At 55.4% G+C, this 12027-nt stretch overlaps 1 protein-coding gene across 2 annotated transcripts in view; it reads right to left on the bottom strand.

Annotated features, from left to right (window-relative positions):
• The window catches only part of NOTCH1 (notch receptor 1), a 43462-nt gene that overhangs the window by 6766 nt on the left and 24669 nt on the right, over positions 1 to 12027 (bottom strand). The window contains exons 10-27 of one of the 2 annotated variants that reach the window (XM_071574713.1): positions 11448 to 11561; positions 10201 to 10434; positions 9770 to 9880; positions 8930 to 9122; positions 8547 to 8692; positions 7884 to 7997; positions 6798 to 6917; positions 6361 to 6513; positions 5701 to 5929; positions 5366 to 5567; positions 5090 to 5243; positions 4642 to 4826; positions 4313 to 4445; positions 3742 to 3999; positions 3522 to 3634; positions 2411 to 2982; positions 1285 to 1713; positions 344 to 492 (exon numbers count right to left, since the gene is read on the bottom strand). In XM_071574713.1, coding sequence (XP_071430814.1) covers positions 344 to 492; positions 1285 to 1713; positions 2411 to 2982; positions 3522 to 3634; positions 3742 to 3999; positions 4313 to 4445; positions 4642 to 4826; positions 5090 to 5243; positions 5366 to 5567; positions 5701 to 5929; positions 6361 to 6513; positions 6798 to 6917; positions 7884 to 7997; positions 8547 to 8692; positions 8930 to 9122; positions 9770 to 9880; positions 10201 to 10434; positions 11448 to 11561 — 3609 coding nt within the window. The remainder of the gene's footprint in view (positions 1 to 343; positions 493 to 1284; positions 1714 to 2410; positions 2983 to 3521; positions 3635 to 3741; positions 4000 to 4312; positions 4446 to 4641; positions 4827 to 5089; positions 5244 to 5365; positions 5568 to 5700; positions 5930 to 6360; positions 6514 to 6797; positions 6918 to 7883; positions 7998 to 8546; positions 8693 to 8929; positions 9123 to 9769; positions 9881 to 10200; positions 10435 to 11447; positions 11562 to 12027) is intronic. The other variant, XM_071574714.1, reaches the window with a different exon arrangement.

Genomic DNA, 12027 nt, shown 5'->3' with positions numbered 1-12027 from the left:
TTGCATTGAGCTGTTAAGACAAAAGGATTTAGGGGGGATTTTCAAGATACAAACTTCAACTCCTTGCATGTCACTGATTGATTGGAGCTGCTTGGGTTTTCTTTTTCTTTTCTTTGTTTTTTTTTTAATAACTTTTAGAGTGATAATGATTTTGGAATAAAACCTGGAGTAAGAAATAATAATAAACTGGGTTTGCATTTTTTTTAAAGGCTTACAGAAAAAAAGATGTGGGGTTCTTAAAACCAAACTCTGTTCAAATGCAGCCAATTGACAGATAACTAAATTTGGGCAAGGCTGGCAAGTTATGGTTGTTTCTCCTCCCCAGCAGACAAGCTGCACTTACTTTTAACAGCTTCTATTTTGTAGGGTATGTTTAGGTTGCCAAGGGAGGCCAAGGCACCCAGGAATGCTGCCACATCAGTTGCACTCTGGAAGCACTGGGAAGAGGACTGGATGCACTGGCGGTTATCAATTTCCAAGTAGACGATAGATCTGTGCAAGAGAAGAGTCAATAAGGAACAGGGAGTGATGACCACACTGAAAAGACACAAGAGCCCCATCTGTCTTCCCTCTTTAACCCCCCATCAGTGGGAATTAGAAGGTGGGAACCCACCTCCTTGCTTCCCTGTGGCCCAAACCCTGCAGCTCACACTCATGGTCTACTGGATTTGCCCCAGTGAATACTGTGAAGTCCAACTCTTTACAGGAATGGAAAGGAGTCTCCACTTCACAATGTTTTAAAATTACCCAGCCGCTACAGTATCTTAAGTAATGCTGTTCGTGAGTCTTCAGATCTCACATCAGTTTCACTGCTCTAACTCCTTTGCTTTCAGTGGTTTTTGATTAAGCCCACAGAGAGGGAGCAGGTTAGATCTATATGTTTACACCAAAGATCTCCAAACACAGTTTGCAGTAATTGAGTTTTACAACAAAGCTCCAGAAAGCATTTCCCAGGGAGAGACTGAGGCTTAACTTAATGACTTCCTGAAGTCAGACAGTCGGTCAGGCCAACCTCTGCTTCCAGGTCCCACCCAGCCCAGCCCCGGCTCCCAACAATACACAGGACTCCTTCAATCGTGAGAGTCGGCGCAGCATTGTATCAGGGACTCCTGAATGATCCCTCAATTTTCCCACATGAGAGCAAAATCCGGTTTCTGTTCACACAGAAAGCGACTTCTAAATACAATTATCTGGCCTACATCCTTCCCTTTATAGCATGTTACTATAATCAACACAGAAAACAAGCACTGCTCAGTGCAAAGGGATCCCACCAGTCCCCCTTACCCTCTGATGTCCATCTGATCGAGCTCCCTCTTCTGCCTCCTGCCAGCCCTAGAGTAGAGGCTACTCTTCACTTTGTTGATGACAGCACTGGACATATCTGACCAGTCCTCTGTGGACCTCTTGATGTAATGTTTTTTCAGCTCCTCCTCATTGCCATAGTATGGAAAGATCATATACTCTCCCTTGGGGTTCTTCTTGAAGACCACGTTGGTGTGCAGCACTCGGCTCAGCTCCCGCAGGAAGTTGAAAGAGTTGTTCTTCAGGTTCTCTGGGGTGATGAGGACCACCACCACCAGCGTGCCATCTGCCAGCTTCTCTGGCATGTTGTTTGCACAGTCCAGACCATCCCATTCACACTCAAAGTTGTTGCAGCCCTGGTCGCAGTGGCCATCTGAGAAGTGATCTTTGCAATACTGGTCATACAGAGGGCTGGGAGGAAGAAGAAAGGTGGGAGAATGAATTAGATCAAGCACTGCACATATCACCCATTTGCTGAGAAAAGCAGTGGTGGTCCACAGGGACCCCTCTTTTGTATAAATATTCTTCGCCCTGACAGACATTAAACCAGTTTACATAGAAAGCAGTTGTTTCATGCAAAGCATTCAGGTGAAAGATGGCAGCTGTTAAATTACAAATTGCAATTTAGATACCAGAAAAAAGGAGATACTACTGTGACTCAGAGAAGACATGGGGACACAGAACAGTTACTCAGACCAGAGCTGGTCCAGGAATCTGGGATTAAGTTCATGCTGTTGCCAAAGACAATGTTTGGGAAATGCTTGGATGTTAACATCATCATGTTTCCTGGCTGCTCTTCCATCTGGGGTCTCCCTGCCCTGAAATTCACTGTGTTATTGCTGTGAATTGGAGAATTCACTTCTATGGAGTGGTACAGGCAATAACAGGGAAGCCATATGGAATGAGCCAAACCCAGAGAGCTTCCAAGTGGATAGAAATTCAGTGGGACCACAGGGAAGTGTGGTTGTTTGCTCAGAGGCAGCAGAACAGAATGTAGAGAATGAAGACAGGTCTGCATCTAAGAGCTTGAGCAGATGCAACCAGAAAATACCCCCAGATGATCAGCACAGGGGTCTATAAAACAAGTGTCAGTGAGCAAGTCACTTACTTGCACTGCCCCTCGTATTTTTGGCAGTCAAATCCATCGTAGAGGCAGCCAGCGTTATTGCACTGGGAATCACACTTGCCATCATTGAAATACTTCCAGCACTGCAGAGACTGGGAGCAGTTCTTCCAGGGATCATTGAAGTTGAGGGAGCAGTCGCCCCCGTCCCAGCCACAGGCATGGTTGTTGCATTTCCCATCGCAGATCTTGTTGCCCGCGTACCCCGTGCAAACCGCGATCTCACACTTCTCCTCGATTTTGGGTGGGATGATATCCTGCCCGATCCCTCCCTGGAAATCAAAGTCGAGGATGTGGCAGTTGAGGCCGTTGAAGTTGGCGGGGCAGTTGCAGCGGTAGTAGGGGGAGGCATCACTGAAGAACTCGCAGGTGCCCCCGTTGTAGCAGGGGTTGGATGTGCAGGGGCTGCTGGCCGGGTACTGGCACTCGGGGCCCGTGAAGGCTGGTGTGCACATGCACTTGGAGCTCTTGTGGATGGAGATGCAGGTGCCACCATTCAGGCAGTGCAGGTTCCCACAGGTGCGGGAGTCATTCTCGCAGGTGGCACCCACGAATCCCTGGGGAGGTGACAGCAAAGAGGGAGTCAGAATCAGTGATGCTGTCCTATGGGCAGCCTCACGCGTGTTTGTTCTGGGAAACTTCGCACAAACCCAGGGAACCAGGGCATGGGTCTGGTGCATCCTCTAAAACTAATGATGAGCAAGAATAATTTGGAATGTAAACCCTGTTAAAACATCTCAAAATAAAGGAGGCTCTTCTCCATAGCTGCTTGCTCCACTTTTACATGGTGCAAATAATATCAACAAGTCAAGAGCTGTTCTATAGAACTGTGTGTGGCACCTACTGACCAAAGCCCACCTTCTCCCTACCCTATCCCAGTGTCCTTGCAAGCACACAGGGTGTGCAAATACAGATACACCTCCTGCCAGTGAGCACACACAGAAAAGCATCCTCCCCTCCACACTTATCCCTGGTATCCCAGCTGGTGAAGCCTCAGGGACTAAACTTGCCCACTGACCACCCCTCATGCACAGGGCTGGCTTGCAGGGCCTGTACAAGATTCCATGCTCAGAGCTGCAGAAGAGCAGGTACCTACCGGGGGACATTTGCAGATGAAGCCACGGCCAGTGTTGCTGGCAACAGCACAAGTCCCACCATTCCTGCAGGGTTTGCCTTTACACCCGTCCACCACAGTGTCACAGCGACGGCCTGTGAGGGAGAGGAGTGTGTGAGGACCAGAGCAAGGCGTGGGGATGCCTGTGAGGGGCTGGGGACTGCAGGGCTGGGTGCTGGGAGGAGTGGGATATGGTGCTCACCTGCATAGCCAGGTCGGCACTCGCATTTGTAGTCATTGACCCGCTGCACGCAGTTCTGGGTGCCGCGGGCGTCGCAGGGGTTGGACAGGCACTCATTGACATCTCCCTCGCAGCGCTCCCCTACAAAGCCAGGGGGGCAGATGCAGCTGTAGCCCCCTACCCGATCCTTGCACTTGCCATTGTTAAAGCACTTGGGCCCCAGGGTGACAGGATCAAAGAAAGGGCTGCAGTCATCCACATTGATCTCACAGTGCACCCCTAGAGAGATGGGGGAACAACCCACACAGCTCATCAAACAGTATCGGGCTTCCCGGTGGTCCCGTTTGTGAGCCTTGCCTGCGGAGGGGCTGAGCCTGACCACAGCAGTGGCAGCCTGAGCCCCAGCTCTGGCAGGAGGGACCCGGTACCGCGCAGCCAAGGTTGAGGCTACATGGCCTTGATGGCTAAGCCCGCGAGCAAACACCAATCTCGACCGCTGCGCTTGCTGCTGCTAACCCGAGCAGCTAATGAGCAGAATCCAAGGATATCTGCACTCAGCCCACTAATGCCCCAGCCTGGGGAATTAATTTACCTTGGGTTCCTCTGGGGCAGGAGCATTTGTAGGTATTGATGAGATCGATGCAGGTTCCTCCATTCTGGCATGGGTGGGACAAGCACTCATTGATCTCTTCTGAGCAGTTAACTCCATGATAACCAGCCACACACTGAAAGAAGGGAAGAGGGGAACTATCAGACAGGTTCCCTTCACTCCCACATGACTGCAGAAGCACAGCCAGCATCCCAGCCTTTAATTTGGTAAAGGGGCACAGTGCCAGCCTGAAGCCAGGCAGCTCCTTGGGCAGCAGAAAGGCAGTAACTGGGGCTTTTTCCCTGGGCATCTCTTCCCCCCACAGCACTCACCTCACAGGAGTAGCCTCCCAGGTAGTCTGTGCAGGTGGCTCCATTCTGGCAGGGGTTAGGGGAGCACTCATCCACCTGCTCCTCACAGTAGCTGCCAGTGTAACCAGCTTGGCAGCGGCAGAAGTGAGTGTTGCCAGTGTCTACACAGAGCCCCGAATTCCTGCAGAGATGTGCTACATCGATGCCTGTCAGGGAGAGCAGAGCAAGATGCAGAGACATTGGTGACACCCATGCACCACAAGGACATGTCCTGGCCACCAAGCATCCCACCAGGATCATAGTCAGGGCTGCAGCCTCAGGGTTGCACATTGCAGCAACCCTTGAGATCACCCTGGTGGTACCAAAGATCCCCACCAAGAGACCTGAGCATGTCCCTGTGCAGTGACCAGCATGGGGAACACTTGGGGACCCTGGGCGCAGTGAGTCCATACACATGGCAGAGACTTACCTTGCTGCTTAGCAGCCACCTCACAGGAGACACTGGGGACGTCGCAGTAGAGCCCTGTCCACCCGCTGTTGCACTCACAGCGGTACAGGTTGTTGGTCTGCCAGCACTTGCCTCCATTTTTGCAGGGAGAGGAGTCACACCAGCGCACCAGGTTCTGGGGAAGCAGAGCAAGAGATAGGGGTCAGGACCCAGCAGGGCTTCTGCAGGAGTGGTGACTGCAGTGACCCCCAAATCATGACAGCATGCATGGATGGGCACTGCCCAAAGTTCCTCTACCTGGCAGTTGAGTCCAGTGTATCCCTGGGGACAAGTGCACTTGTATGTCCCGTAGCTGTCCTGACACGTGCCCCCATTCAGGCATGGCTTGGAGTCACACTCGTTGATGTTGTGCTCACAGTAGCTGCCCGTGAAACCGGGCAGACAGACACAGGTGAAGGTATTGATGCCATCCACGCAGGTCCCACCATTGAAGCAGGAGCTGGGAACAGACATCACATCCCAGTGAGTCATCACTGGTTGTTCTCCACACCAAACCAACTCACTAATCAAACCAGGGCTAAGGGGCAGCTCAGGGACCTCAGGCCCTTGTCCCAGCCATGGCAGGGCTGTACCTCTCTGTGCAGTCAGGTGTGTTGTTCTCACAGTGGATGCCACTGAAGCCAGAGGGGCAGGTGCAGGTGTAGCTGTTGACACAGTCAGTGCAGTTGGCCCCATTCTTGCAGGGGTTGCTGGCACACTCATTGATGTCCTCCTCGCACTTGGGCCCACGGAAACCAGCCAGGCACTCGCAGAAGAATGTGCCAATGCCATCGGAGCAGGAGCCACCATTGTGGCATGGGTCTGGAGAGAACGGATGTGCATATGAAGACGAGATGAGTTCAGCCATGGTGCAGCAGTCCAGCCTGGGAACTGCCCCACAGCACTGTCCCCACACACATTCCCTGGCTGTGTGGAGGGATGGGACTGAGCCCATGGACCATACAGAAGGTAAACCAGCCCTATCAGGAGACTGGGCACAAGGAGAGCATGTGGGACACATTATCCCCCAGTCTCCTTCCTCCTGCTCCCTTCTGGCCTTAGACTGACACGCCTCACAGATGTGCTTGAGGTGGCCCAAAAGCCTGAGCAGGGCTCAGAGCACAGCCCAGGCCACACTGGCAGCTGGGGCTGGCCCAGGCACAGGGAGGTAAATCCTAACCCCATGAAGGGCAATGAAGCTGATGGCTCAGTGCTGGGCTGAGCATGGCTTGTGGGGCAGCCCCTGCTCTTACTGGGCTTGCAGTCATCGATGTCGGTGTCACAGTTGCGGCCGGAGAAGCCGGTCCTGCAGGCACAGCGGTAGCTCCCATTGGTGTTCTGGCATGTGGCCCCGTTCCGGCAGGGGCTCTTCACACACTCATTGATGTCGATCTCGCAGGTTTGACCTGGGGACAGAGCAGCATAAGGGTCATGTGGGCTGGAGGTGCTGGTGAAAGCCCCAGGGATGACAATGATGCCTTGGGCACTGCTCACCCCAGGACAGGAGCTCTTAGAGCAAACCACTCTCACCAAGGGGTGCAGGCAATGGTGCCTGGTTGAGCGACTGGATAGGTCAGGACCTTGCAGGCAATCCCACCTGCTGCTCCCTGGCCACACTCCCTCCCCTCCACCTTTCCCCTCCCTGAAAAGAGCAGGGTGTGCTGAAAACCCAGACAGGCTATGCCCATACCTTGCCAGCCAGGAGGGCAACTGCAGGAGAAGCTCTTGTAGTCTTCTGACTCCTGGCACTCACCACCATTCTTGCAGGGGCTGCCAGCACAGGGGGCCAGCACATCTTCACAGGTGGCTCCTGCACAGACACAAACACCCACTGACACCCCTTCCAAAACGACATGTGCCCCAAGATCCCACTACTCCTGTCCTCTGCCCTGTGCTGCTGCCAGCTCTGGCGGAAGCTCTGGGTTTTCCCACCACCCCAGGGCAGCCTGTCTCCTCCATCTCTGGTCCCCCATGACCTCAGGTTCCCCACAAACCCTTTAAACCCTGGCAATCTGGGCATTAAAGCACTGCACACTTCCTCTGGCAGTGAATTGCTGCTGAGGGTGCCTTTTCCCCCTTCTGCTCCCTCCCCCTGTCCCTCTCTGCTGCTTTTCCTGTTTATGTCCAGCCAGGGGACACATTCCCTCCGAACCCTTATCTTCCCTGTCAGCCAGTATCTCCTGAGCTGGCCTTTGCTATTTTCCAGAGCCTTCCCCTCCCTGCCTGCCCAGTCCCCGTCCCCCCAGGGGTTTCTATGGCCACTGCCGAGGGCAGGAAATGGCTCACGGCTTCCTGCAATTGTGCACCGGCTGCCGCTGTGCGCGAGCGGAAGCGCGAGGCCGGCAAACAGGAATTGGCTCAGCAGAATCCCCCGGCCCCTCGGCCTCAGCTCCCTTTTTCCAGCACAAGCATCATGGCTGGAGAACAAGGCCACCAGCATTGCTGACCCACCCTGGCCCGTGGGGTGTGAGTGGGGTGGCCACCGGGTGCTGCTGCCCCTGAGACACCACTCTGGTGCCCTCCAGGAGGAGGAGGAGGAGGAGGAAGAAGATAAGGAGGGAGGAAGCTGTGTTCTGGCAGCTTCCCAAAGCTCCTGCAAATTTCCTTCAGCTGCACTGTGGACAGGGGAGGTGGAGCCATGGCTGTGGGCAGCACCATGGCAGGGCAGTACAAGGGAAGCCTCTGTGCTTGGTGCTGGCTTGCTGCATGTTCAGAGGAACCAGTGTGGTGTTACATGTGAAGCAGAAGCCCCCCAGAGCTGTGGTGCTCCCCTCACCTGTGTAGGGCAGGAGGCAGTTGCAGGTGTAGCCAGCAACGTCATCGATGCACGTGCCCTGGTTCAGGCACGGGTTGGAAGCACATTCGTTGATATTGGTCTGGCAGTTGGGGCCTGTGTTAAGAAACATTGATAAAAGCAGCTGTGATGAAGGAGCTTGTCCTGGTGGGAGGCAGCTGAAAGTACACTGGGGACATGGTGACAAAATCAACAGCCCACCCATTGCCCTGGAAAAGCCTCTTGTGCTCAGCTCCAGCCAGGAGTGCCCAAACTCCACTGAAGGTCCCAAGACTGGCTGCACTGTCACAGCTCCCAGAAAGACCTGGGGCTCCACTGTCCCCACACTGAACCCTCCAGCTATCCAGCATCATGAGGACGCCCGCCACAGCTTCTACCCAAGCTCCAGTGTGGTGGGGACAGGGCAGCATTGCTGGCTGCACCTTTAACATCATGGAATTACAGAATTCTTAAGGCTGGAAGAGCCCTCTAAGGTTATCAAGTGCAACCAGCACCACCACATTCATCACTAAACCATGTCCCCAAGTGCCATATTGACACTTCCAGGGACAGTGATTCCACCACTTTCCTGGGCAGCCTGTTCCAGAACCTGACCATTTCCAAAGAAGAACCTTTCCCAAATATCCAATCTAAACCCCTCCTTACCGCTGAAGCCCTCCCTGCAGGTGCAGATGTAGCCACTGGTCATGTCCTTGCAGGTGCCACCGTTCATGCAGGGATTGGATTCACACTCATTATTGTTAATGTCACAGTTGGTCCCACTCCAGCCTGGGTCACAGTCACATTTGTAGCTTTGGGGAAAAATTGGGTCATAAAAATCTGGTCTGACATGGCCCCTTTGACTACACCAGCCACCATTTACCCAGCAAATACTGGATCTTGATTGTGCCCCTGCAGGGCAATATCCCACAACATGGGCACAGAGAACGGACAAGCACTGACTTGGGAGACAGATGCTTGCCTTCCTCTAACCCCAACGTTGCTGGGCAGCCCTTTGGTCCCCACAGCCCCTGTGCCTTCCAACCTACCCATTCAATCCATCATGGCACTTTCCATGGATGCAGGGGTTGCTGTTGCACTCGTTCACTTCGGACAGGCACTTGGGGTCATGGAAGCCTTCAGGGCAGAGGCAGGTGAAGCCATTGATGCCATCCTTGCAGGTGCCCCCATTGTGGCAGGGGTTGCTGGCACACTCATCAATGTTGATGTTGCACATGCGCCCTGGGAAAGGCAAAGTGGGGGGAAGTTACTCCATAGGATGCACAGCATGGCCTGGGGGTGCACACTGCCTCACCTTGGCTCTCTGGACACATGTCTGTGGCTGCAGAGGAGTGGGCTGCCCTGCAGCCAGGGCAACTTTACACCCTGCACTGCCTGCCTGGCTTAATTAAACCTGACTGGGAAGAGGCTGTGCCCTGGGCTCCTTTGGTCCAGAAGGGAATACCAAAGGGAGGCAGTTTCAGCCTGTAACCCTACCTGCCTTGGCTGACAAAGCCAGGCTTTATTTCAGCTCCCGGCGGGCCTGAGGACAAGGGGCTGTGTGAGCAGGGAGCGGTGGGGGCTGCTCCCATCAAAGCCCTCCACCATTTCCAGCAGCGATCAAACAAACCAGTCGGACAAGGCAGCAACCTGATACCCATGGGAGTGGGCGCAGTGGGAGTCAAATTCACAGCACCAGACACCCCTTTGATTTCAGCCTGAGCTAGGGTCACCCTCCTGAAAAAGCAGGAGCGCTGCAGGACACAAAACCTTCTGCAAGTGGGATGGCAGCATCCCCCCTCCTTATTGCACCCTCCTCCTGGTTACATGGTGCACCACCAGCTGCAGGTCCCCAGGGTCTGGCGGTGGCTGCAACGCCCTGCTCTCACCTGTGTACCCTGGCTCGCAGGTGCACTCATAGCCATTGATCTTGTCGATGCACTTGCCGTAGTCGCAGGGGCTGCTGGCACAGTCGTCCAGGTTGATCTCACAGTTGGGTCCTGGGGAGGAGAGGGGTGTTGTTAGGGGGTCCCCGGTCCCGATGCTGTAGCAAAATGAAGTGGCCACAGCCACCACTTCATAACAAAGCGCCTCCACCATGAGCAGCAACCCAGCTCCTGGCTGGGGTGCGGTTCCTGCTAGAGCCAGGCACCAAACCGGGAGAACTCGCCCTCACCCAGGATGCCCCGGGCCAGCCCCGGCACCAGGGTGGCTGCTGTTGGCAGCCCAGGGCCAACCTGCCCCGGGATGAGGATAGGATCGGGATGCTGCACCGGCATGGCTGACTTGCATAGAGCCCTGAGGGTTCCCTCCTGCTCACCTGTGGTCCCTTTGAGGCAGATGCAGTTGTAGGCGTTGTTCCTGTCCTGGCAGGTCCCCCCATTTTTGCAGGGCTGGCTCTGGCACTCGTTGATGTTGATGTCGCAGCGGTGGCCCGTGTAGCCGGGCTGGCAGAGGCAGGTGAAGGAGGCGATGCTGTCCTTGCAGGTCCCGTAGTGACACGGGTCGGGGTCACACTCATCGATGTCAATCTCGCAGTGAGCACCTGTGAAACCTGCCAGCAGGAGGAACACAAGAGCGAGGATGGGGAACATGAGGTGAGAATGAGGGACACTCCTACCCACCCTGGCCACAGGTGAGGCAATGCACCTGAGTGGCTTTACCTGCCCACCTGCCCTCCCATGAGCCCTGGGATGCCCAGGAGTGGGGTGCAGGCAGGGAGCACCCCAAGTTGCCAGTCAGACCCAGCTCAGGGGCTTTGTCCCGGGGTGCACAATGACCTGCATTAAAAGCCTCCTCGGCTCAGGAGTGGGGCCCCGCACTCGCCTGCGGCTCGTCCCGGAGTGCGGGGGTGGGGGCTGGCCGCAAGCACCCCCGAATAATAACCCCCCCGGCAGATCCTATTCTCCTGGCCGGCTCCCTCCCCGCCGGGTTTGGGGGTGGAGAGCTGAGGACAAAGTACAGCTTTGACTAGACCCCGCCAAGCCCACATAGCAGCTTTTCATCGGGGCTTGGCATTAGCAAGACACTAATTAGAGGCCATTCAGCTGGAAGATTTCTGGCGGGAGCTGCTCCACAAAAGAGCCACTGTTTGCCACCAGGGCTCAAGTCATCATTTTGTGCAACTGCTCCTTGGGTTTCGGTCGGCAAGCCCCCACGGCCCTGCACCTTGCATGCCCATAGAGGCAGCTTTATCCCTTCCTTCCTGCCTTCTCCCTCGCTGCTGCCCGCTGCCGAGGTGGGAGCACGGCGGGACGGCTGCTGCAGGGCCACACCTAATGAGTGCTGGGCTCTTACACCTGGCTCTGGGGCTGGAGGGCACCAGGGTTCAGCTCACTCCACCAACACCTGGGATAGGGGCAGTCCTGCACCATGAGAGTCACATCAGCAGGGACCGACCCCACTGATGGAAGGTTTGGGGACACCCCACACAGCAGGTGCTTGGAGAGGCAGGCACTTAATAACTCATCAGTGTGGTTTTACAGCACATCACAAGGAAGAAGGTGACTTGTTCCTGCCCAGTGGGGCAGGACGCCCGGAGTCCCACAGGATGTGGGATCCTCTTACCTTCAGTGCACTCGCAGCTGTAGGTGTTGGGGCCGTCCACGCACTTGGCACCGTTTTTGCAGGGGGTGCTGGCGCACTCATCGATGTCAAACTGGCACAGGTGCCCATTGAAGCCTGGAATGGAGGGGGAAGTCACGTCCCTGTGCAGTGGCTGGACCCGCAGCCTCCCCCGCCGCCGGGCAGCTCCCGCCGGGCCCCCCGCATCCCGGCCAGGGCGCCGGGTTTCTATGGGGACGGCTGCTGGGGGCCCTGAATGCGGGGCTGCGACCCACCATTGAGAGCATCTTATTTACATCTCTAGAGGAGTAAAGTCTCTGAACTTCAAAACCTCCTTTCACAGATTAACCGTCTCCCCATTCTCCGCTCCACCCCGTGACTTTGACACTGCATTCAAAGCTGCTGGTGCGGCCCCCTCGGCCCCTGGCCCTCCTTCCCAAAGAGGGGCCTTTTCAAGTGCAAAGCCGTGGGGTTTAATCCTCCTTCCCCTCTCCCATGGGCCCGAGCTGGAGCAGCATCGCCTGCGTGGGGTTCAGCCCCTCACTGCAATGGAGGAATCTCCCTTCAACAGCATCGAGAGGTG

Source organism: Pithys albifrons, chromosome 20 (genome assembly GCF_047495875.1).
Source record: "Pithys albifrons albifrons isolate INPA30051 chromosome 20, PitAlb_v1, whole genome shotgun sequence".
Classification (NCBI taxonomy): Eukaryota; Metazoa; Chordata; class Aves; order Passeriformes; family Thamnophilidae; genus Pithys; species Pithys albifrons.
This window is presented reverse-complemented; position numbering and strand designations above follow the sequence as displayed.